The sequence below is a fragment of the Schistocerca piceifrons genome, chromosome 5 (genome assembly GCF_021461385.2).
Source record: "Schistocerca piceifrons isolate TAMUIC-IGC-003096 chromosome 5, iqSchPice1.1, whole genome shotgun sequence".
Lineage (NCBI taxonomy): Eukaryota > Metazoa > Arthropoda > Insecta > Orthoptera > Acrididae > Schistocerca > Schistocerca piceifrons.
Genome location: NC_060142.1, coordinates 71,897,946 through 71,923,038, shown reverse-complemented (window position 1 = coordinate 71,923,038; position 25,093 = coordinate 71,897,946). Strand labels below are relative to the sequence as shown.

General features: G+C 46.5%; 1 protein-coding gene across 1 annotated transcript in view; it reads left to right on the top strand.

Moving 5' to 3' along the window:
- LOC124798231 (UDP-glycosyltransferase UGT5-like) overlaps positions 1-24,744 on the top strand; it is a 111,652-nt gene extending 86,908 nt beyond the window's left edge. The window contains exons 6-7 of the mRNA XM_047261546.1: positions 30-249; positions 24,096-24,744. Coding sequence (XP_047117502.1) covers positions 30-249; positions 24,096-24,387 — 512 coding nt within the window. The 3' untranslated portion in view covers positions 24,388-24,744. The remainder of the gene's footprint in view (positions 1-29; positions 250-24,095) is intronic.
- The last annotated feature ends 349 nt before the right edge of the window (positions 24,745-25,093 follow it).

Sequence of the window (25,093 nt, the reverse complement as noted above, 5' to 3'; positions counted from 1 at the left end):
TTGGTCAGTGAACGCGTTCCCGCTTGCAGACCACCCGAACGTGCGCGTGTTCATCACGCACTCAGGCCTGATGGGCACCCAGGAGGCGGTGGCGGCGGGCGTGCCCATGCTCGCCATGCCCATGTTCGGCGACCAGTTCCTCAACGCGGACCGCGTCGTCGCCGGCGGCAGCGGCCTCAAGCTGCTCTACCGAGACCTCAGCCGAGGCACGCTGGCCGCCGCCCTCAACCAGCTCCTCAACGACCCGAGGTGAGCCGCCTCCAATCTGGCACCCCTTCACACTTCTCTGTAACGAAATGTTTTCTAATTGTGTACGAGTTTCCTGTTGCGAAAGTCGAAATGAGTGACACCGAGGGAACACAGAAACAGGTAGTGACGGAATCGGGGCTTAACGACGACCATCCTCCCTCGTGCGGTAACATTATGATATCTACATAGTCGTCCACACGCCACAAGCCACCATACAGTGTGTGACGGAGGACACTCCTGCTACTGCTCGCTTTTCATCTCTTTCCTGTTCACAAGTCGGCAATATTGCTTGTGAAGGATGACTGTTGGCACAGTCCTATATGACATCTAATTTGGCTGATTTTTCACGTCGTGATCATTTCACGAGACGTATGTGGGAGGAAGTAGTAGTCTTTTGAGCATTTAAATAATGCTAAGCCTCCAAGACTGAGGAACAGTACTCAAGAATCGGTAGAAACAGAATTTTGTAAGCGAATTCTTCATTGGTAAAACTGCTTTTTCTTCAGTATCCTTCCAATGAACCTTAGCCTGTCATCCGTCTTAACAAAGCCGGCCGGGGTGGCCGAGCGGTTCTAGGCGCTACAGTCTGGAATCTGGCGACCGCTATTGTCGCAGGTTCGAATCCTGCCTCGGGCATGGATGTGTGTCATGTCCTTGGGTTAGTTAAGTTTAAGTAGTCCTGAGTTCTATGGGACTGATGACCTCAGAGCCATTTGAACCACTTTTTGTCTTCAGACAACATTGTTTTATGTAGGCATTTCACTTCAGATCGCTCCGAAACCTTACTCCTCAGTATTTCTATTATAGTTCGTCGCTGGTGGAGTAATCGGACGGCAGAAGGTCTCTTCGTCTTTTTATGGGCAATAAAGTACATTTATTTACCTTCAGAGTCAGTTGGCAGTCCTTACACCATCTGTCAACGCTCTGCAGGCCTTCCTGTATCCCGCCACAATCGTCTGGAGGGGCAAAGTTGATACAGACAACTCTCTGTCTCTCACCTTTTACTTTCCCCTCCTTGGGGAAGTGTATGGAGGAGTTTATAGCCTGTTGGCTGTACTCTACAATGTGTGTTGTGTGTGTGTGATTATCTTTGTTGTTTTGGCTGTCTGTGTATTGTGGTGGTGTTCTGGTGGTGTCTTGTACTTGCCTGGGGTTGGCGAGATGTTAGGTATTTTAAGGATTAAGGATTGTTATTAGGACTTGGAGATTTTGGGATTTTTCTCTTCGAAGACCGTCATAGGGCGTTTGTGCTTATCACGGGACATGTCACACCGACCTAGGGAGTGGATGACGTTATTTTCAGATCTGGTAGAGCTCTCGTAGGAAGCCCTTGCCAGATATTGGAGGGGGATTTAGGATGCAGCGTACAGATAGTCGGTGGGGAATCCCATGGGTAGATGCAGTGCCCTCCTGAGGGCGCGGTTCTGCAGCCTCTGGAGTTTGTCCAGATGCGCCTTCGCCACGTATCCCCAGACAGGGCACGCATATTCCATTAGGGGGAGTATAAGGGCCTGATAGACATTTACTCCTACAGAGCAGGGAAGGGAGCTGGGACTGGGTATAGGATGGACATTCTGTCACAGACCTTCCTGTGGACGTCGTCTGTGGGGTTTCTAAGTTAGTCTCGAGTCTAAGGTTACGCCTAGATACTTGGCAGATTTGCACCAAGGGAGTCGGGATCCATGTAGGTGCAGGTGAAGGGGGAGACATTGAGGGGGTCCACGTCTCCCGAGTCTCCAGGTGATCAGCATAGCCTGTACCTTTTCAGGGTTGATGGTGATGCGCCAGCGATGGGCCCAAGTTTCTGTGTTACCCAAAGCCCTTTGTAGCCTACGTTATTCGCATTACGAGTGTAAAAGGCTGTGTCGTCAGCTTACTGTGTGGTGCGCGCCAGGGGGGCTGTGGGAGTGTCCACAGTGTAAAGACTGTATTAAATGGGCCCCAGGACCAATCCCTGTAGCACCCCCTGCACGAATACGCCTTTTGGTGGAGGTAGCTGTTTCTACCTCGACAGAGAAAGTTCTGTTCGTGAGATAGCTTTAGATTAACCTGACTATGGTCCCTCGGAACCCCTGTGTATATAACTTGTATAACAGCCCTTATGGCATACTGAGTCGAAGGCTTTGGCTACATCAGGTAGCACTGTCCCGCAGTAGCGTCTGTGACTGAAGCCCTCTGTGGCTGCTTCCACCAGTCCCATGACCTGTTGTGGGGCGGAGTGCTCCTGTCGGAATACGGATTGGAAATCCGGCAGAAGTTGCTCGTTGGTGATGTGGTCTCGTATGGGAATAAGGAGGAGGCGCTCATAGGTCTTACTGAGAGTTGGCAAGAGGCTAATCTGCTTGTAGTGCTGTGGGAGTAAAGGGTCATTCCCTGGTTTGTGCATCGCGACCACTTCCGCATGTTTCTAGTAAGCTGGGAACTCGCAGGTACGAATAATCTCGTTGAAGACATTCGCGAGGTGTTCGATAACCGAGGACGGAAGTTTTTTAACTAGCTGGTTGGTGGTATTGTCGCGTCCTGGCGCCTTTTTTTATAGGGAGGGACCTCATTACTTTTTCCAAGTCTTCGGGAGTGAAAAGTGGGGTTTCGTGCTCTGGGTCCTCCTCAGCATTGAGGAAGACAGCCAGTCGACGATGGACTAGCTCTTCGTTATCCTGGGGTTCTGCCGCCTGAAACTGCTTCTCAAAGGTGTCGACGAGGGCGTTGGCCTTTTCAGTATGGCTGTAAGCCAGACCCCGCTCGCCTTGCAGTGGCGGCATCCTAATGTGTCTTTTGGTGTGCCACTGCTGGTTTCTGTTCTCATTGAGCGTTATCTTCAGCTCTCTGTGTAGACGATTGAGCAGCCTCCTGGTGGCCTGATTTCTGGCGATCTTCCACTCTTTTGCCACTCTGTTCTTCTGTCGGATTTGAGCTAGCAAATGTTCCGGGAGTTGCACTCGCGGGGGCGGGCCGTCCCGTTGTGGGGGAGTGGCATCTTCTGCTACCTGTAAGATGGTACCTGTTAGGTCTTGTAGCACTTGTTCTACTGTTTTGGCAGTAGGTGGCTGAGCGCGAGCGATATCAGAGGCGATATGTTCTCGGTATAGCTTCCAGTTTGTACGTTTGTAAGACGTCTGCTACTGTGGGAGTGATACCCATTCTTCCACATCGACCTCTAGAATCCCGTCATCCTCCATTTTTTGGAAAATGTGTGGGCTTGACTGGGCCCCGTGTTGCGAAGTGGTGATAGCACGCTATTTGTTGCAGTTTGGCGCCTACTCTGGAGATTACTCTAGAGTTGCAATCGGGGTGTTTGACAGTGAAGTCGCCTTCGATTTGCACTAGAGCAGCTGTGTCTCCCTCGTCTATCTCGTCTTGTGGGGCTCGGTAGATTGCAACAATTGTTAGGGGTCCAGTGGCAATGGTTACTTCCACCGCCACTGCTTCGATTTTATTGGTAGCTGGTAAGAATACCTGGTGGTGGCAATCCCTCTTTTTATGTATATGGCCACTCCCGTGCCTTGGGTTGGCCCGTCCTTATGGTACCTAACGTAGTTGGGAGCTGTCGCTTTTATTCCCGGTTTTAGGTGGGTTTCCCCGTCATGCATATGCCGATGGAGAACCCCTTCATGAGTTCTCTGAACTCGACCTCTTGATTAACAATGCTGACTGCGTTAAAGACGCACATTGTCAGGCCTTGGATATTGGTCGTCTATCCATGATGGGGTTTTGAAACTACTGAGGAAGTTGCAGAGGGGAGCGACTGCTGGACTGCTGCCTGAAGGGCAACGAGGATGTGAGTGTTCTGATTCTGGACCTCCCTGAATTCCTTCATCATTTCCATGACGAGGTTCGTGGTCTGGACCATAATGCCTAACAATTGATCCGAAGGGGTGGACTGAGTGTGAGACTCCCTAGAGCTTCCTCTGGGTTGGTGGATATGGTCATTGTTGTGTTTTTCCCGTCGTTGTTGTTACGTGTGTGTCTGGAGTTGTGGTGACTGGGCTTGTTTCGATTTCTCCACGTTCTCCACATACGTTGACCTTGGTGTGTCAGGCCTTGGTTTTACCCAAGTTTTTTCTGTGTGTGTTGTCCTGTTTTGTCTCTCTGTGTGGTTTGATGGGGTGCTGGTGTCTTGATTTCGTGTGTGGGGGGCGGCCTAAGCAACCTTTTCCTTCTGTGTGTGCTTTATGTGGAGCCTTGGTACCCTGCCGTGTCGTGTTTTCCACACAGCACGCAACTTATCTGCGGGTCCATGTGTCTTATTGGCTCTGAGCACTATGCGACTTAACTTCTGCGGTCATCAGTTGCCTAGAACTTAAAACTAATTAAACCTAACTAACCTAAGGACATCACACACATCCATGACCGAGGCAGGATTCGAACCTGCGACCATAGTGGTCGCTCGGCTCCAGACTGTAGCGCCTAGCGCCATGTGTTTTATTGTGCAAGTCCTGATGTCGTGGAGTTCGGCGCATTTCGTGCAGCGCACGGTCATCTGGCAATGGGCGGGTATGTGATCCAGTCCCTGACACCTGAACCATTGCATCACCTTGTTCTTTCTGCGGAGCGGCTCCATGATGACAGAGACTGACAGAACAGCTTTGATCTCGCACCTGTTCTGCGGTATGTCCGGCAGAGTGACTTGAAATAAAGGCCACTTACTCTGTGCCCCATTTTTGCCCGTCTGCTCGACAGTTTTTACAACAAATCTGTCTTGACTGCCTGGGCAGAGAGCCGTCTGGGGAGGTCCCTAATGATGATGTTTTTGTTTCTTGTGTTAGTGTTGGGGAACGTGAGTGTGGTACATTTTTGTCTGTGAGGGCATTTTGTATGGTGTTGGAGTCTTCTATGTTGTGTAGTGTGATCTTTATCATGACCCCCTCCCTGTTGGTTTTGCTTTGGAGTTGTCCGCCTTGAGTTGTATTTTGATCATGGCGCGGAGCTCCTCGTACCTGCGGGAAACTTCGCGACGATCGGTGGGAGGTGGTGTGATGTGTGATTCTGTGCTGTTGTTTCGTGTGGTTCGTCTGATGCATCGGCCACAGCCTGAAACCTGTTCGTGGTGGGTTCCACTCCCACAGCAGGTGGAAGTCTCGGCTGGCGAAATGTTTTCCTCGTCAGCACCAAGCCCTCTGAATCTTCCCCGGTTTCATGGTTCCCTTTCAGGGCAGCGGTTTCCTGGTTCCCTTCCAGGCCGACGACAGGTGCTGTCGGTGGTTCAGAAACCGCAGGGTCCTCAGGGGAAGGGGGGCGTGAGATTTGGGCTAGCGTGGGGGGGGGGGGGATTCCTGTTCTTTTTATGTCTGTCCTTTCTGTCCTTCTTTGCACGCCGCTGCTTCGTGGACGTGAACTTGAGTTGGGGGGGGGGGGGGGAGGGGGGATTTGAGGAATTGGGATCAGGTGAGGGATTGGGTAGCAGATGTGTGTTTGGGGAGAATTTCTGATTGCCATCATTTAGGTCGAGGTGTGTTGGGCGAGATGGTTTTGGGCGCTGGCAAGCAGGAGCGGACTCGGGAGGGAGGGAGGAGATCGCAAATACCGACAATGTAATTATTTGTCTGTGGTTTGTGTGTATTTGCATTTTGTGTAGACGTCGCAATGTCCGGAGTGGAAAGGGGGTTTGCTGCCAGGGGACTGGCAGTTACAACCTTTGTTGGCACCGTTGGGTTTCCCAGTTACATTGCTGGCCCTAATAGCGCGATGGTTGTAGGGGAGTTCTGGACGGAGGCGGCGGAAAACCTGTCTTCGGTTCTGCGGCCTGCTTCCAGGTCCTGGCCTACTTTTTCCTTATTCTTGGGGAGGAGGGGGAGGGGGGGACAGAACCTGGCTCTTCGACAGCCGAGATGCTCGAAAAGGCAGGGGGCGCGGCCCGCGGCAACAAGGGAACGCGCGGAATCATACCGCCGCGTCCCCAAGGCACCATCCAAGCTCGACATCCCCCCTCGACGAGAAGACACGACAATTCTTCTATCGGATGACGCCATGCTAAACTTCCTAAGTGCCGTTTTGCTATGCTGCGAGACCTCAATGTGAGTACCCGCCAATGCTTTAATAAAAGCAAAGCCGGAAGAGACTCCTGATTTGTAGCCCGTACAAGCGGGGGCCTATGGCTGAACGAAAGCGAGTAAGCGGAACAGGTGCTTCGCGCTTGACTGCCGCTCAGAGAACAGCCTTATGAGGCCTCCAACGTTATCCAGTGGATGAGGATTGGTCATTGTGTGGCCAACCACAAGTGAGGCCGATGCGCGGGCTGCGGGCAGATTCGCGGGGCGGTCTTCAGTACAGTGTGACATTTCATTTAGCACCGCGGTACGACATTTCTCTGTCGACACACTTTCTTCAGCTCGGCGTTTCGTGGTGCCAGCGTTGTTTACCCTCTGTTATTAGTTCCTGGTGTAAAAGAAGTTAACAGGTCCAGTGGCTGTTTGCAGAAAATTGTCTATCGTCACAAACCTTAAAAAATGAACAGTAGTGACAGAAGAGAAGTCTAAGAATTCTATGGTTTTACTGTGAGATATACAGCTGCATAATCGACACGCACTGAAGATTTGCTATGGAATTACGTTAAAACACCATGACAAAAGAATTTTAAGATGTACTTGAAGACGAAAGAGCAAAAAGTTACAAACAGGATTCATTGCTCTGTACATCGAGAAGCACATTGTGCTAAATTGGCAGGCATGAAGCATGTGAAGGAACTGATGATGTAAACAGTAAGCTTTCTGAAATCTCACACATTATTCCACTGCCGTCTACAACCGTTTTCTATGACACTCAATGAAAAACATACAGAGTAGACATATTGCTGCGAAGTGCACTGGTTTAGTCAAGGGGTATGCCTGGAACGATTTCTCGGTTTAGAACCGCCCGTTGTCACAATGGAAAAAGGTGACCAAAAACAAAAATTCGAAGATCCGGAATGGGTTACAGACCTCATGTTTCAGGTGAACTTTACTGTACACTGCCCGCAGTACCAGGCATTGCAAGATGAGAAACAACTTATTTCTAATTTGGTGCTATTGTATTTAAAATGAATGCCGCATTCTGGAAGAGACAAATTCTGACAAAGAGACCGTCCATTTTCCTAAACTAACTGGAATTAAAGAATTCGTGCTTTGACGAATTCATTCTGGTCTTGAAAGACTTACAAGCGTAGTTTTCTAACGTTTTGGCTACACTTCCGATCTTACAACAGTCTTCCAGCTGTTTTCGAGGCCGTTTGCTGCTTCAGCTGAAAGCACCCCCGTGCATGAGCAGATCGAACTGAGTGATGTGCAGTGTAACTCATATTTGAAAGACAAATTATCTTACATTACAACTACCGCCGAGGTCTACGTCGTTTTCCTCCTGAAGAGAGTCCACGTCTCTACAATAATACTGCAAACGTGGTAAAATATTTCGATCAACATATCTGTGTGAAAGGTTTTTACGATTACGAAACTGAATAATTCACATTTACATGGAAGCCTAAATATGAAAATCTGTGAATCTGTCTGTGTCTGTCAGTACGCTCACAGTTTGTACCAGACAAAGATTATTTTATGCCGTAAGTGCGCCAAAAATAATTATACCATTTTCGAAATTTGCTTTATTGCGATCAGTGTTGTTTGGAAATATGAAATACGCAATCAAGTTTTACACAGTGCCTTGACATTTAAGGGCAGTGCGTTTGCAGTTTCTCAGTTTCTCTCAGTGTCCCCCTCCCCCCACCCAGACACACACATACAGACAATGAGGTGCCGTAGTGAGTTAAGTGTGCAGCCACGGGCGAGAGAAATAACCCCACGGCAAGAGAGCCAGAGCCCCGCTCGTGTGCCGAATCCTTGGCTGTCACTGCAGTAGGCCATTTATATAAATTGTAAACCATAACGGCTCCATAAACACTCACAAGGAGCTGTCCCCAGAAGTGGGATCGACTTTTGAAACCAAATATACGGTGATGTATGTTAAGATCCCCGCAATAACATGCTGCAACCGTTCACTCTGGTGGAACCTCATTTGCGAGTAACTAAGGAAAAAAATTCGGAATTTGGCTTGACACACAATAGCGTTAAAAATTATATGGTAAGTAGACTGGTTGCGTGGTGTATTGGATAGTATAAGAGATTTACATGCAAGCAGTTGAAGGTTCAAACCTTGTTAGGTGCATTAAATTTTTTATTCTTTGAATTTAAATGACTTTAGTTACTATCTTTATTCATTTAATGGGTTTAAATGTATTTCTTTATTTCTATTCCTTTGTCACATTATTTTAATCGTTGTACGAACTTTTTCATTCGTTTCATTTCTTTCTTTATATCATTATTTTTTCACTAGGAATGTTTGTGGAGGTGAATTTATTTCTATTTATCTATGATAATATTCAGTTATCTGAAAATTCCAATTTACCGGTTACAAACAAAAGACGACATAATCAATTTATATTGACCGTGCAGTGGTGTGAAAAATGTATTTTTTATTACAAGCGTGCAATTCTTTTTGCATGATAATCGTCAAACAAACATTTAAAATTTAGACTAATTCTTACTTTACTATGGACAAAATAACGCAGATGAAGATTTAAAGGAAACAAGGGTTTATAAGTAAAACGAAATTCAAGAAAAATAGGAATAGGTATAATGAATGCAATAACATGGACGAAAAAAGAGGATGATGAAACAAATGAAATTAAATCGAAATTAATACATGAAGTTAATTTAAAACATATGAACAAAGATTTTAAGTGGAAAAAGGGGGGTTAGGGAGAAAAAGAAGTTCATATGATGAAGTTGATACTATAATTACAAAGGAATGGAAATAAAAAATTACATTTAAATTAATTAATTGAATAAAAATGGCGATGGAAGTCATTCCGGTAAAGACTTAAAAATAAAGAAAATAAATGAGTCTGACGAGATTCAAACCTATGTGAAGCCCTTACCTTATCCATTACATCACACAACCAGTCTCCGTAATGTAACATTTTTATATGTGTCAAGCGTCTCGCAAAATCCGATTTTTGTGTGTGTGTGTGTGGGGGGGGGGGGGGGGGGTGGGGGGGGGGAAGGGGTCAGTTACTCGCAAATGATACCTACCATAGCGAAAGGCTGCAGTGTCTGATACCTGGAATTCTAACCTGTATAACCGTATAGAATGTTTCAATACGTCGACCCCACCGCTGGGGATCTCTCCTTGTCAGTTGTGGAACTCCCAATGCTACTTCTACACCTGTCGATTTCGCGCCGTTAAGAACGATTTGTTGAGATTTACTTGCAAGAAAAGACTGAATTCAGACAAAATTTCGATCCTGCGTTCTGTAAGCTTGTATTTTCATTACTAAATGGAACTGTATCGAACACTCCCGGAAGTAGCAGCTGTAGTAGACACAGCTCAAATCCGAAAAAGTTTTCGTCTGGAAGTTTACATACAAAATACGTTTGTAGTAACTAGGACAGTACTTCATACTACAAGATGAGTTTAACGACGTGATTAGAGACGGTTTTTACTGGAGTGAGTAAACTAGACATTCGCAATTACCATGAAAATGACTGTTTGCGGAACGTTTTTCGTTCTGTTGTCGTATATTTTCTCTTAAGTCACTGTTGATTATCAGTTATGACACATGCTGTACGTTTCAAACATTCACAACATGACAAACACTTATGTAGCAGTTTTACTGATACCAAGTATCTGTCAACAGGAAAGTATTTCCACGACGACTTAAGTAGATTAAAAAATTTACTCTAGATTTTAAAGTCTTTTCAGAAGGGCTGTTACTTTTTAACTCAGTGCTAGTCTCTCAGAGATACTTGGTACAAATCTCTTGTTATTGAAGACGCACTTCAATAAGATACAAATCTCTGAATGTGAGCAATTCATTAAATAAATTTTGCTTCTTCAGAAGAGTGTGCGCTGATATGAAGCTCACTGGCATATTAAAACTGTTTGCTGAACCAAGACGAGACCTTTCCCTTTTGTGGGCAAGTGATCTACTGACTTTTTTCCCACGTAAATTGAGTACCTTCATGTACAAAAGTCCTATCATAGAGCATCATGTATCGCAACGAAAATAGCTTTCAATGCAAGCTTATTTGGTCATTAATCACACCTCCCAAACTTTTATTTCAGAAAAAGGGAAAGGAAAATATTCTGATTATCAGATACACCGAAAAAATATCGAATGAGAAAAAGACTGACGACCAAGAATCAAACACTGACCAGCGGTTTGGTAGTCTGATTTCTTTATCGCTTTCTTGCTATTAATGTTTTTTAATTGACACGTTAAGGGTATCTATCAAAAGGAAACGAAAGAAGAAGGGCTAAACCTATGGGGCTACGCCGCTTGTGACCCTATCAAACAAAAATAAACTGAACATTCTTCCGGCGCTGCCATCCTAACTACATCTAAACCTCAGCCCCTTCTAAAGGAAATAACTGCGGACGATAAGGACGCTACCCGAAATATAACTGTAGTGTTGGATCCAGTGGCAGTGAGAAATTGTCTTAGCGGTGTACTGCACCGGGCGCCGTTTCACGAACTCACAAACTCGGCTTATCATATCAACAGTGGTAGTTCGTCCTCCACAGCAGTAGCGACGAGGCCTTTTCAAAATTACAAAATTGGCGATGAGGATTTGCAAATGGGGGAGTGCATCGAGTTCGCGAAAAGCTATATATATAAAGCGTGTGGTATATAAAGCGTGTAGTGTACTATGTTCTTTCGGACATGTACGAAAGAGCAGACAAAATTTTGGCCCTGCAGTCACTATGAGTCAAGACACAAAGGCACTGAGACATTAGCTGCCAGTGTACATTGATTTACGTCAGTTGGGCAAGCTGAAATTTTGTGCCAGATCTTGACTCGGTCTACTGCTTACTTCTTTTTTCGACATTTCAGAACACTCTTTTTTTTTCATCCCTCGCTTTCTTGTGTATAAAGCAACCTATTAAAAATGGGGGTCTATTTGCCACCGCCTCTTGGATCCTAAAAACAAAAATATCTGCACCACTTCAGTCATTGGCCACTCACTACGACTATCGCAGCAGGCCTGCCTAAACTAAGAAAGGAAGAAAGAAATTAAGGGAGGGGTACCATGTATATACCAGAGAATTTCTTTTTTTTCCTCTCTGATCTACAGAGTGAAGTCTATGAAAGTCACCCATAGCTGTGGAGAAATCCATGAACGTCTTCTCGAAACAGAAGGGAATATCGTTGGGGACCACAGTGTGAAAAGAATCAAAGATTGTGCATTACATCAACTACTCATTACAGGGACATTCCTACCTCACACTAAATGAAGATGGAAAAACGTTGTCTGTATTTCAGATTATGGACAATGGCGCAATGTCGTTTGTTCCCATAAGTCCAAAAAATATCGAATTGCAGTGCCAGAGAAACAATTCACAGTGTGTCTTCATCTGCGGGTGGGTCACATGATGCAGGAACAAGACTGTTTGCGTTGTTATTCGGTCAGGAGTAGCTCGTGTGAGGAATGCCAGAATTCGGTAGACCAACAACCAGACGTCTACTGCCAGGCCACAAACGATTATCGTTCGTGTCAGGCACCCCGCATGTGGCACAAAGTGGGGAGTTGGAGAGGTGAACTTGGTCGAGATGAGAATGATTCGATTGTTTCCAGATGATGGTGACATATTACGCGGAATGTGCTGCAGTGGCAAGAAAAGGAGCACTAACAGTCCACTACACATTCCACCACCAGTTGTGCAGGTACTTCTGTTTTATCACAATGGCATCGTAGGCCACATGCATCTTAGTGTAAATTGCCTTCTAAAACAGACAAACTGGCGGCAGAGAGGCAGATAGGTAGCTGTGCTCCAGAAAAATGCGTCCAATGTGATAGAAAGGTGCTGGGATGTCCGACGACATCGCTGAAAGAACCAACGAGGCTGGCGCATATGCGTCAAACAGTAATCTGGTAAGATATGTCAAGCAACATCGCCACATCGCCGAACTCTATCCAGAACATGGTAAAGACCCACACACCATCAAGATTGGAGAAGGATAAGAAACTCACAGAGAAGCTTGGAGGTCATCCCCTGGTTAACAGAGGGACCCATCATAGTTAACCTGCATCGAGCCGGGGTATGCAGGGCCGAAATAGTTTGCTCCATGTGAGGGATCTGCAGTGTTATGTAGGTAGTAACATAGCACATGCATTGCAGGAAGTAAAGGGAGTGGAGGCGATGTTCAATGAGTCCAAACGTGATCCGTTGCACTGCTTTCAGAAACTGAAGGCTGCAGAGCACTGCATGTCAGCCATAAAACCGATTCCAAGACAACTTAAGGTACTGGTCACACTGAGTGGGTCAACACTTCTCTCAGGCAGGCTATACACATAGCTCGCAGTTTATGTGCATTGAGGGAGCTGCCTGACACCTCACTGTAGGTCGCCACCCATACAAGCACCACTCGGGTATTCTGAGCACTTCAAAGACAGAGGACCAAATCGTCTGCATAGTCGGTGCAACAACATAATGTCCACCCAGGGACATTATCATCACACGTCGTCATAGTCCACATAACAATGCTTCTAGGGTGAAGGCGAGCAGCGGCGTGGGCGGGGAAACCCCTGTAGCACCAGACGCCCGATATAGATTGGTTGTATAAACCGACCATTATACAGCAACAAGGATATCGCACTCTGCAGGAGACGTGTGACCACCTCTATGGAGCAATGGATCACAGCTGTAAGAAAAGAATGGCGGCCTGGCTGAAGGCTAATCATGCCGAAGCTGGAGGCAGATGTAGAGTTCAAGTGAGGGCGATCAGGTCTGTGTAGTGGCTGAGGACTGTCCGAATTTCTTATGCTATGCCAAATATGTGCTGAGACATTTCTTCAATAACAGCTGTGAATGAGGGTGGTTAGTGTGCAGTGTACCATAATGGACATGAAGGCTGCATCCAGTGCCACTGGGTGCTACCTGCCATCATCATCAGCGATGGTACGAATCAAGGCCTGGCAATATCGTCGCCTGTCTGCTAGAAGGTGGTACATGAATGGAGCTCCCAAAGGCATACAACTGCGGGCTAGCATCACTCAAGGTGGTGGCATGTGAGAGCGGCAATTTGTGCTTTGGTGCAGTTCACTATTTGTAACATGTTGCAGCTCTGTCAGCAACTGTGATAAATTAAACGTCAAAGATCCGCCTCAGTTGCGCAAAGTTACTGGTCTTTGCCCAGGTTTCAGCTAGAGTAATCTAGCCTTCTTCAGAAGCGCGTCCGTGGCTAACCGACTGCTTTCCATGAAGTGGGGCCAGGGCTGTGTCTCAGCTAAGTAACGTAGCTTGACATGGTACCACGGTACTTCAGTTTTTTATGTTTGACCGTGCCTTATTCTGGCATGTATTAGTTTATTTTATGCTTCTGAAGAAGGCTATATTACTCTAGCTGAAACCTGGGTAAAGACCTGTAACTTTTCGCAACTGAGGCGGATCTTTGACGTATCAGTTCACTATTGTACATCTTTCAGGTGAAAAAGGCATCGTAGAGCAGTCCCTCAGTATTTGGTAATAAAAGTTCGCGGATTGCTTCCTCCAAACCGCCAAGTCTCTGCTATACACTATCAAGGCCCAGTGGACGGCTGCTTTGTCACCAGACGGCTACTATGACAACATAGACAGACAAGCGCTACAGCAGTGGCGATATGAATCCCAAGCCACCTTGATAAGCTGCCGATAGTCGGGAGACGGCAGTAGGACCACATTCATCTTAAAAACACCCCTTCCATGCTACGCCTCTGGTGGTCAAGTGTGACTGTGCAGTCATAAGCTGCATGGTCGGGAAAAGTGACAGGTCAGATCGCAACCAGTTGGGTTCCTTCTAGCAACAGGCGCAAGATGTAAAAGCAATCAAGGCGACTGGGAGAGGCGTAATGTGTGGAACCCGGACGGTCGTCATAAACTTGTTCTCGTGTGTTCACAAACTGGAGATGGTCGAAGATCGTGGCAAGCTCTGCCCAATGCGATCGATGCAGCAGCTGATCTTTGGGATGTATGGTAGAATCGAAATCATCAACCAGCACCAATGCATTATGCCGCCCAACGAAAAACGGTAAGATCACCTTCACAAAGAAGGTGAAGCATTTCCCTCTCCTCCCTGATCCTGAATGAACCTAGATGTTAATAATTCAGAAACCAAATAGCATATGAGCCATGTCGCTCACATCCGGAAGATAGTGGACATTGTCAACGGTAATCCTTCACGTATGAGAATCGCCACTCTGCTACCAGTATCTGACACATGGGAGAGCAAAGGAATGCCCCCAGACCAGTTAGGATAGCATCGACCATCGATATGCACTTCTCGTAAGAGGACCACATCTAAATCTGCCACTCGAAGTGTATCGTGGAGCATCGCCAATTTATGAGGGGCACAGATAGCGCTGACATTCATCGTAGCTACGCGATACAGCTGTTCTGGCACTCCTGCTGTCGAGACATGGGATCTAACAGTGACAGCCAACTGGGGCAGACCGCAAAAGACAATCGAAAGCTTGGTCGTCACTGCGATGTGACAGAGAGGGGAGGGGGGAGGCGGGCCGGTGGGGGGGGGGGGGTTCAACTGGTGGAACGTAACCACCCACAATATTCACAGCCTGTTCAGCCCGCATCTCGTGGTCGTGCGGTAGCGTTCTCGCTTCCCACGCCCGGGTTCCCGGGTTCGATTCCCGGCGGGGTCAGGGATTTTCTCTGCCTCGTGATGGCTGGGTGTTGTGTGCTGTCCTTAGGTTAGTTAGGTTTAAGTAGTTCTAAGTTCTAGGGGACTGATGACCATAGATGTTAAGTCCCATAGTGCTCAGAGCCATTTGAACAGCCTGTTCAAATTGTTCCTTTACGTCGTCCTCTCAAGAAACAGAAGCAGCACTAGTACGTTGTAGAGTGGTAGAATCAAGGCACCACCACATTTCAGCGACCTCCATATACGGCTTGTCAACAGAGGGCACAGGCGGTGGAGGAGGAAGCGTCACAGGCTGTGGAACACAAACCACTGACGTAGCTGGGGAAGGAGTCAAGCCCAATAGCAAGTCTTATGACATAGATCCATCTTCTGACGGTGGTTCAACACCCCATGTGGCCATCCTGAGGAGACAATAGCCAGGTGGCGTACGACTGTGTTTCTTGCGATTCGTTGGTGATTTCTGCTTCCAAAGTCATTCCGTATAGGAGTGTCACTGGTCACTATCTGACGCCACCCCAACCAGAAGGAAATCAGAGGTTGATACGACGCCTGAACCGATATTCAACGCAACTGCAACATTGCTTCTCGGGTTGTGAAGGCATCCAAAGGCGTTGTTTCCTCCTGAGGGGATGGACTCGCCGTCCCGTCAGTGTGAGGGAACGCTGGCAGATAGGAAGGAATTTGGATCAGTGCATCTGATACCTCCGCAAGAGCAGCGAAGGTGACAGATGGTACTCTTGGTGTCACGGGGGTACGACATCTCTTACAGGTGTCTGTGGAGGCAAGCCGACTGGACGTCGCTCTCCTGGCCATAGCCCGCACGAGTTCGAGGCTAATCATCAATTAACAAGGAATGTACTTCGTCAGTTTAAGTTTGATCTGAGGCACGCCATTTAAAACGTGGTAGGTCACGATGTTTTGCCAATTTTCTGCGACTTGACCATCGAGAGGCAGATACGACCACGTCTTGTGGTACCTCAAAAGTAAGTTCGAAGACACGCAGCATGCAGAGGCAGAACCCCGCGTGATCAGCCGAAAGAGCTCCGACGTGGCCATCAGAGTGCCTGAATTTCCGCCTCTGTTCTTTTGTACATGTCTTTAAAAAATGACACCAGGCGGAATCCACAGCTGTGGTTCGTATTATGTAAATTGAAGGGGACGGGGGGAGAAACAAAGGGAAGGGAAGGAAATCATGGTGTCAGCTGCATCGGGAGTGTATGCGGAATCAGCGGCGCTGAGTGAAAATGCGTGCTGGACCAGGATTCGAACCCAGATCTTCTGTTTACTAGGCAGTTGCGTTAACCACTGTGCCACCCTTTATTACAACATTGCCATATAGCGTGACCTATCCGCAATAACTCTCCATGTCCTCCGTGCTCGTTGCTTTGAGACTGCCGCAGCAGTCGTACGTGACTGTGCATTCACACCGAAGGCGACTCAGTCACATGAATGCGTGGTCTCTGTTCTTCCGGTCATGTTGTTTCGATGGGAACCGATGGCAGATTTGGGTAAAAACATGGCATCTTATTTAACCATTTGTAGACAGCCCAAGTCACACTCGAGCACAAGACCCTAGCGACAGCGGCATATCTCCTGAACTGTGTGTCGTACTATGATGTAATTTTGTAGGTACGTTCAGTAGTATATGCGAATACTGTCAGCAAAATTTGGTGCGAATAGAGTTAATAGTAAAGAAGTAATAAAGTAAAACGTCATGGCGCTGGGACTCGGCCCCGTCTTCAAAGTTTTAAGACTTACTTCAGACGAATATAAGTGAAAATCGACGCATTGGTTCCAGAGTTTCTTCACGCCGTCAGTATCCCAAAACGTAAAGAAGTTTTCTTGTGTACAAACACCTGCTGGAGCTCTTTTCCACGCATACAAGACACATTACTTGGTGAGACCGGGAACGATTTTAGTTACGATGTTCTCCTCCACAATACGTGTAACACTCATTCTCGACAAAATGTGTAATGTTTTTTAGACGTTTCTTGATTACGACTTTAGTACAGATGTTCGAGAATGTTCGAGGATATAACAGCTATTTGGTTCAAATAGACGAAGAAATACATTGTACTCGGAAATTATTTGAAATCACAGTCACACACGATGCATTTACGTGCCACCAATTGTGGAATAAGCTGAAATATAGATGATACGAAAACCAATCCGTCTTTAATTAGTCCATTGGTAAAGAACAGAGTTACCTATTCATTTTGTATCATATGTTTAAGTAATTACGTACATTCGTGCATTAATCTATGTTAGGAGACCCATGTCCTGCAGTGGTCTGGTGTTAGCGTGCCAACTCAGCCACCATTCAACCGCGAGCTCGGGTCGCGCGGCTCGTGGAGTGACAAAGAGTCCGGCGACCAGACCGGGCGGTCGCGTGAGGGCAGGGCGGTCGTGTCTCTATCAGAGGTGTACACACTCCGCTCTTAACCTGCCCGCGCTTACCTGGAAGCTGCCGCACGTTACGTCACAGAACGAGCAGCCTGCTTTACTCCCAGCCGAGCTTGCCCCACCCAAGCAGTCTAAAGGAACATTGCTTGCCTGTCCGTCTTCCCGCTGTGCTACGCTACGTAGCCGTCTATTCTGTACGCTTTCATTTTAGTGTAATGAGTAGGGCTTCGGAAGTTGAACTTTTTTGTCCGAGTATCATCAGACTAGGCTCAATAAATATATAGCCATTCTGAGCCGTTTTAGGCCAGATAATGGTGGATTTTATTTGTCCTTTTTTATTTTTCGGTGTGTTTCGGGCTTATTTATTTATTTAAATATGAATGGTTCTTTCTTACCTTCATTCTCTTTCGCCGGCCGGTGTTGCCTTGCGGTTCTAGGCACTTCAGTCTGGAACCGCGCGACCGCTACGGTCGCAGGTTCGAATCCTGCCTCGGGCATGGATGTGTGTGATGTCCTTAGGTTAGTTAGGTTTAAGTAGTTCTAAGTTCTAGGGGACTGATGACCACGGATGTTAAGTCCCATAGTACTCAGAGCCATTTGAACCATTTTTCATTCTCTTTCGACTAGTAGTGACAATACTCAGAACAGCTATCAGGTCACCTCAGATTCATGGCCCTGTAGTAAGCAGAACCATCTCCGGATGTCGAGATCCTATACACCTAAGACTACTACTTTGCGACGCCGTAATCGGAGAAAATAGTTCATTCTAAATTCCCCAATGCATTTTAGCAAAGACGAACTTCGTTTCTCGTATTATACCAATCTAAAGAGCACGTTTCTGAAAGAATATCGTTTTCTTTCATACTAAGCTTTCGTCGCACTACGTTGCATATTACCAAAATGTGGTTTTTAATATCCACTGGGCCACATTTTTTTCTTCTCTCAATCAATGTCTGCCCTACATTTAGAAAGCCTACATCCTGCTCAATGGCCTCAAGTCCTTAGAACACATTTCCACACACTTGTCAGCCACTAATCCTCTGTCTGGTTTCAAAATATATATCGAGTGAGCAAACTGCTAGTTAATTCTATGTCGCAACATATTCGAGGCTCCAGAATTCGTGTTCAGCAACTTTTCACACATTTTGCATTGCTACACACCTGATTTATTTGAAACTGACCCATATACACACAACTTTTTCCCAGCTGGACCCTATTCCGTGACTGGTATATTTTTCCCAATTCGTAATTTCTCCTCAGTCTCATTTGAGGTTGATTTGTGCAGTGCTGCTCCCGCCATCGTGGTAACTGAGCTGCAGTAAAAATACGTACGCAGACACATTCATTGGACTGGAGCAGACTGGACGGGTCCCGTGAAGCCCGCCACGCTTGGGGAAACCCGAGCTGCCCTGCTGTAACCACTGTGCTTCGGTACACATGTACTCTGGTGTCTCTATTGCGGCAGGCTGAGCAGCTGTAATGGTTGCTGCGGAGATAGGGGCAGCCAAGCTGGTAGGAGAATTTGTATACCTCTGGTCTCTGTGAATTTTCCGGAGTACATTAATTTAGACTTTGACTCGACGATTTAATATTGTTGTTTTGAGATTTACCTACGTTTCATAGGCAGCTGACTTGTATTTAAAGTTAATCCTTTATCATTTTTAGATGTATTCTTTACTTACTTGATTTCATACTTTTTGAACTTCTTATTTTATTAGCATACACGGTACGATTGACACTACACCCTAGATGCATAGCTGTACTTTCTGGGACAAAACAGGAAATTCCGCTGATAGATGTTTTTTGCTTATGCATTTTACGTGCTTCTTTGTTTACTAATTCACACATATATTCACTGACTATGTTTTAGTATACAGGGTGGTCCATTGATAGCGACTGGGCCAAATATCTGACGAAATAAGCATCAAACGAAAAACATGGTTCAAATGGCTCTGAGCACTATGCGACTTATCTTCTGAGATCATCAGTCGCCTAGAACTTAGAACTAATTAAACCTAACTAACCTAAGGACATCACACACAGCCATGCCCGACGCAGGATTCGAACCTGCGACCGTAGCGGTCGCTCGGTTCCAGACTGTAGCGCCTAGAACCGCACGGCCACTCCGACTGGCTCAAACGAAAAAACTACAAAGAACGTAACTCGTCTAGCTTGAAGGGGGAAACCAGATGACGCTATGGTTGGCCCGCTAGCTGGCGCTGCCATATTTCAAACGGATATCAACTGCATTTTTTTAAAATAGGGACACTCATTTTTTATTACATATTCGTGTAGTGCGTAAAGAAATATGAATGTTTTGGTTGGATCACTTTTCTCGCTTTGTGAAAGATGGCGCTGTAATAGCCACAAACGTGTAAGTACGTGGTATCACGTAACATTCCGCCAGTGTGGACAGTATTTGCTTCGTGATACATTACCCTATTTGCTTCGTGTTCATTAGCCATGTTAAAATGGACCGTCTACCCATTGCGGAAAAGGTCGATATCGTGTTGATGTATTGCTATTGTGATTAAAATGCCCAACGAGCGTGTGCTATGTATGCTGCTCGGTATCCTGGACGACATAATCCAAGTGTCCGGATCGTTCCCCGGGTAGTTACGTTATTTAAAGAAACAGAAAGCGTTCAGCCACATGTGGAACGTCAACCACGACCTGCAACAAATGATGATGCCCAAGTAGGTGTTTTAGCTGCTGTCGCGGCTAATCCTCACATCAGTAGCGGACACCGCTACGGTCGCAGGTTCGAATCCTGCCTCGGGCATGGATGTTTGTGCTGTCCTTAGGTTTAAGTAGTTCTAAGTTCTAGGGGACAGATGGCCTCAGATGTTGAGTCCCATAGTGCTCAGAGCCATTTGAACCATTTAGTAGCAGACAAACTGCGCGAGAATCGGGAATCTCAAAAACGTCGTTGTTGAGAATGCTACATCAACAACGATTGGACCCGTACCATATTTCTATGCACCAGCAATTGAGTGGCGACGACCGTCGTGTACAGTTCTGCTACTGGACACAAGAGAAATTACGGGACGATGACAGATTTTTTGCACGCGTTCTATTTAGCGACGAAGCGTCATTCACCAACAGCGGTAACGTAAACCGGCATAATATGCACTATTGGGCAACGGAAAATCCACGATGGCTGCGACCTTGGCGGGTTAATGTATTGTGCGGCATTATGGGAGGAAGGATAATTGGCCCACATTTTATCGATGGCAATCTAAGTGGTGCAATGTATTCTGATTTCCTACGTAATGTTCTACCGATGGTGCTACAAGATGTTTCACTGCATGACAGAATCGTGATGTACTTCCAACATGATGGATGTCATAGCTTGCGTGCAGTAGGAGCGGTATTGAATAGCATATTTCATGACAGGTGGATTGGTCGTCGAAGCACCATACCATGTCCCGCACGTTCACCGGATCTGATGTCCCCGGATTTCTTTCTGTGGGGAAAGTTGAAGGATATTTGCTATCGTGATCCGCCGACAACGCCTGACAACATGCGTCAGCGCATTGTTAATGCATGTGCGAACATTACGGAAGGCGAACTACTCGCTGTTGAGAGGAATGTCGTTATACGTATTGCCAAATGCATTGAGGTTGACGGACATCATTTTGAGCTTTTATTGCATTAATGTGGTATTTACAGGTGATCACGCTATAATAGCATGCGTTCTCAGAAATGATAAGTTCACAAAGGTACATGTATCACATTGGAACAACCGAAATAAAATGTTCAAAAGTACCTACGTTCTGTATTTTAATTTAAAAAACCTACCTGTTACCAACAGTTCGTCTAAAATTGTGAGCCATTTGTTTATGACTATTACAGCGCCATCTATCACAAAGCGAGAAAAGTGGTCCAACTAAAACATTCATATTTCTTGACGTACTACACGAATATATAATAAAAAATGGGGGTTCCTATTAAAAAAAACCGCAATTGATATCCGTCTGAAATATGGTAGCGCCAGCTAGCAGGCGAACTATAGCGCCATCTGGTTTCCCCCTTCAAGCTAGACGAGTTTCGTTCTTTGTAGTTTTTTCGTTTGACGCATATTTCGTGAGATCTTTGGCCCGGTCACGATCAATGGACCACCCTGTGTATTTAACTAATATAGGTTACACGAATAAAAGAAATGGCGGTAAATCGAAATGAGGTCGGAAGAAAGTGGGGTGCCATATGCCTATGTAGACCTCAAAAAGAACTCCAAAAGAGTCCGCGAGAGCATATGTTTGTCCCTAACACTTAAGTCGCAATCATCCTTTTGTTGCATTGTAGATTCTAAAATGGGTGACTTCTAATGCCAAAAATAATTAATAATTATAAGATCAGCATATGTTGTTTCGGACTTTTATTTTGATTTTTATGAGCTCTACCATTTGGTACTCCGCAACTAGATGTAGGTAGCTCTTGTGCATTACGTAGCGTATATCAAGAAGGCGCGCTGACGGCAAATATTTTTAGTTACTTTGGCTGATGAAATTTAAACGGGTGAACAAACATTCGTGGAACGAAGTTAAGAAGATCCAGAACAAAAAACTTTAAATAACTAAATGAATAACAGTCTGTAATGAAAACTGACCTTTCGGCTTACGGAGCAGTTATTGCACCCTGGCGTGCACCTCTTTGTCTGAAGTAAATCGATGGCCACAAGTGTCTTTCGTCAGGGCTCGAGAACTATAAAAATCGCATGGAGGATGTGTAAGGGCTTTCCCGCTTTTCATGGAGACTTCTGTTGCATAGTCAAAACAACCTTGGGGACACATGGCCCGCCCACACCCTCTATGCAGTCCCGATCTCTCCCCATTTGGAGCCCTGAATAAAGACATTTTGCCTCGGACGAAGAGGTGCACGGCTGTGTAGAATCATGTTTCACGTAGGTAACTGCAAACATTTTTCCTTGTAGGCAGTGAACGTCTTGTCTCACTCTGGGATAAATGTACAGACACACACGGCGATTTCAGTCAGATATTCAGATCGAAGTAAAACAAAGTAAATATGTAATAACTGTACGCTTATCGCCTTATTTTCTGTCTCCTGAAAATAACAAAAAAATGGTTCAAATGGCTCTGAGCACTATGGGACTTAACATCCGTGGTCATCAGTCCCCTAGAACTTAGAACTACTTAAACCGAACTAACCTAAGGACATCACACACATCCATGCCCGAGGCAGGATTCGAACCTGCGACCGTAGCAGTCGCGCGGTTCCGGACTGAGCGCCTAGAACCGCTAGACCACCGCGGCCGGCCTGAAAATAACAGGCCTGTTTTATTTGCACCTTAGTGGCCTTGCTGTTCGTTACATGCAGGACCCTAAAGAAGTCAGGAGTAGTCGTAAGACATCTGTTTTTTTTTTCTTTATTGTATTTCAATTCCCCATCGGGACGGGCTGGCAGCAGCAAATGCGCTGCTCTTCAGCCGAAAGACATAGAACAAAACAACAGAAGACATTTAAAAACAGCAAAGGAGAGAATAAGGTGAACATAGATATAAAAAAGGGGGAACATCATGAAAGGCAATAGACAAAAAATGGGGTGATTGTAAAATGTAGATAAAAACTGTTTAAAAGTAGCACACACAAAAAGCCACACACTGCGACGATTAAAAGAACACAAGGCATAGTATGACCAGAGCATAAAGGTATCGACGGATGGCATAGCACATAACGTAACACTGACGGCGAACCTCAAGGCAGTACACAATTAAAATCACACCTCTTGACGCACAGGAGAAACAGCACTAAACACAACACTGATGTGGCACACTGACGATGATCAAAACAGAGGATCTGTCAGGTGCTAGGAGATGAGGGAGACCTGAAGAAGGGAGGGTGGGGAAGGGATGGGGGACATGAGCGGGGGGCGCGCTGAAGAGGAAGAAAAGAGACAAGTATGGGGTGCAGGGTCTCAGGGGAGGGGGGGATGGAGGAAAATCCGCTCGGAGAGAAGGAGGGAAGAGGAAAAGGGGGCCATGGGGGGGGGGGGGGGGAACAAGGCCAGGTTATAGTTGGAAGGAAGGGTAGATGTCACGGCGAAGTTCGTCATCCGGGAGGGGGAGGCGTTGGAAATTGCCCTGATGACGGAGATGGAGGGTGTGGAGGTGGTGAGAGGGAGGGATACAGCGATAGAGGCGCGGCAACGGGCGGGGGGTGGAGAGGAAGGAGGAAACCAGAGGGTGGGGGGGATCAAGCCTGCGAACAATGTAAAGGACACGGAGATGTTGGAGGAACAGGAGGAGGTGGGGGAAGGGGATCAGTTCATACAGGAGCCGTGTGGGGGAAGGAAGGCGGATACGGAAGGCAAGGCGGAGCGCATGGCGTTCAAGGATTTGGAGGGCCTTGTAAAAGCGGGTGGGGGCGGAGATCCAGGCGACACTGGCATAACAGAGGATAGGACGGATGAGGGATTTGTAGGTGTGGAGGATGGTAGAAGGATGCAATCCCCATGTCCGGCCAGACAGGAGTTTCAGCAGGTGGAGGCGGGAATGGGCTTTCTGCTGGATGGTCAGGAGGGGTCCAGGTGAGGTGTTGGTCAAGGGTGAGGCCAAGGTATTTCAGGGTGGGGGTGAGCCATCTGGTGTATCACAAGCTTTAAATACTGAATGAGTATCGTTACCCGCTGCGTATAATTAAGCAACTGTATCTTACTTAGTGAGGACACATTGTTTTTAGGATCTTGGGATTGGTTAATTTCTCCAAAGTATTATGTTGTCAGATGTTTTTCTAACTATGCTCTGTCCTTCCTGTCGTTACAGATATTACGAGCGCGCCAAGCAGCTGTCTCGGCTGTTCCGGGACCGGCCCCGGCCGCCGCTGGAGGAGGCGGTGTACTGGGTGGAGTACGTCATCAGACACCAGGGGGCGCCGCACTTGAGGTCCGCCGCGCTGGACCTGGCCTGGTACCAGTACCTGCTCATAGATGTCGCCGCCTTCGTGGTGGCCACGCTGGCCGCCGTGCTGCTCGTACTGTACCTCGTCATTCGCAAAATATCGTCCTGCTTCGTGGGGACCTCTCGCCCCATACCGAAGGGGAAGAAGAGGAACTGAGATGATCCACACCACAAGCCACGATAACAGTTAAATGTGCCATCCACAGTCGCATCTTCGAGGAGGCTGTATTTGGGACTGATGTAGATAGAAGATCTGCCAAAAAGAACTTTGCTAATTTATTTGAACCAGTTTCCGATGACATTCTGAAGCACCGCCAATAATATTATGAGATTGCCTGTAAAATACTTGGTGCTAGCGTGTGACAGTGGGTCTAACATCTCACAGTGTAGATGGACTGACTTACTATTCCCGCGCACTCTGGTATTAAAACACTTTCACGAGTAGAACAAATAAAGCGTACTTGCAGTAAGAGTCGTATGTGTCGGTCAGATACAGCGCCACTTGCACTGAAATGATCTGTTGTATAATTCTGGAGACAAAAATAATAGCCCTGCTCGGACGACTAATGGTGTGGTAGTCGTAGTTCATCAGTTGCCGACTGTTTTATACCATTATACCTTGCCTTGTTCTATGATATCCTTAATGAAAGTTGACCATCTCTGAGGCAGTGCGTGAGTCGTTTAATACTGTAGCTCTACTCGTTTACGAAACTTTAATATTTAGTTTACTGCACACGTGCAGTGTGCTCTGGCACTTTGTGCCCCAACATTATTAACACACACATCTGAAACTATAATCTATTAAAACTTTTTGAATTTCGGGTAAATCGTCCAGAGACCCGTTTTCGCCATTAGCATACGGG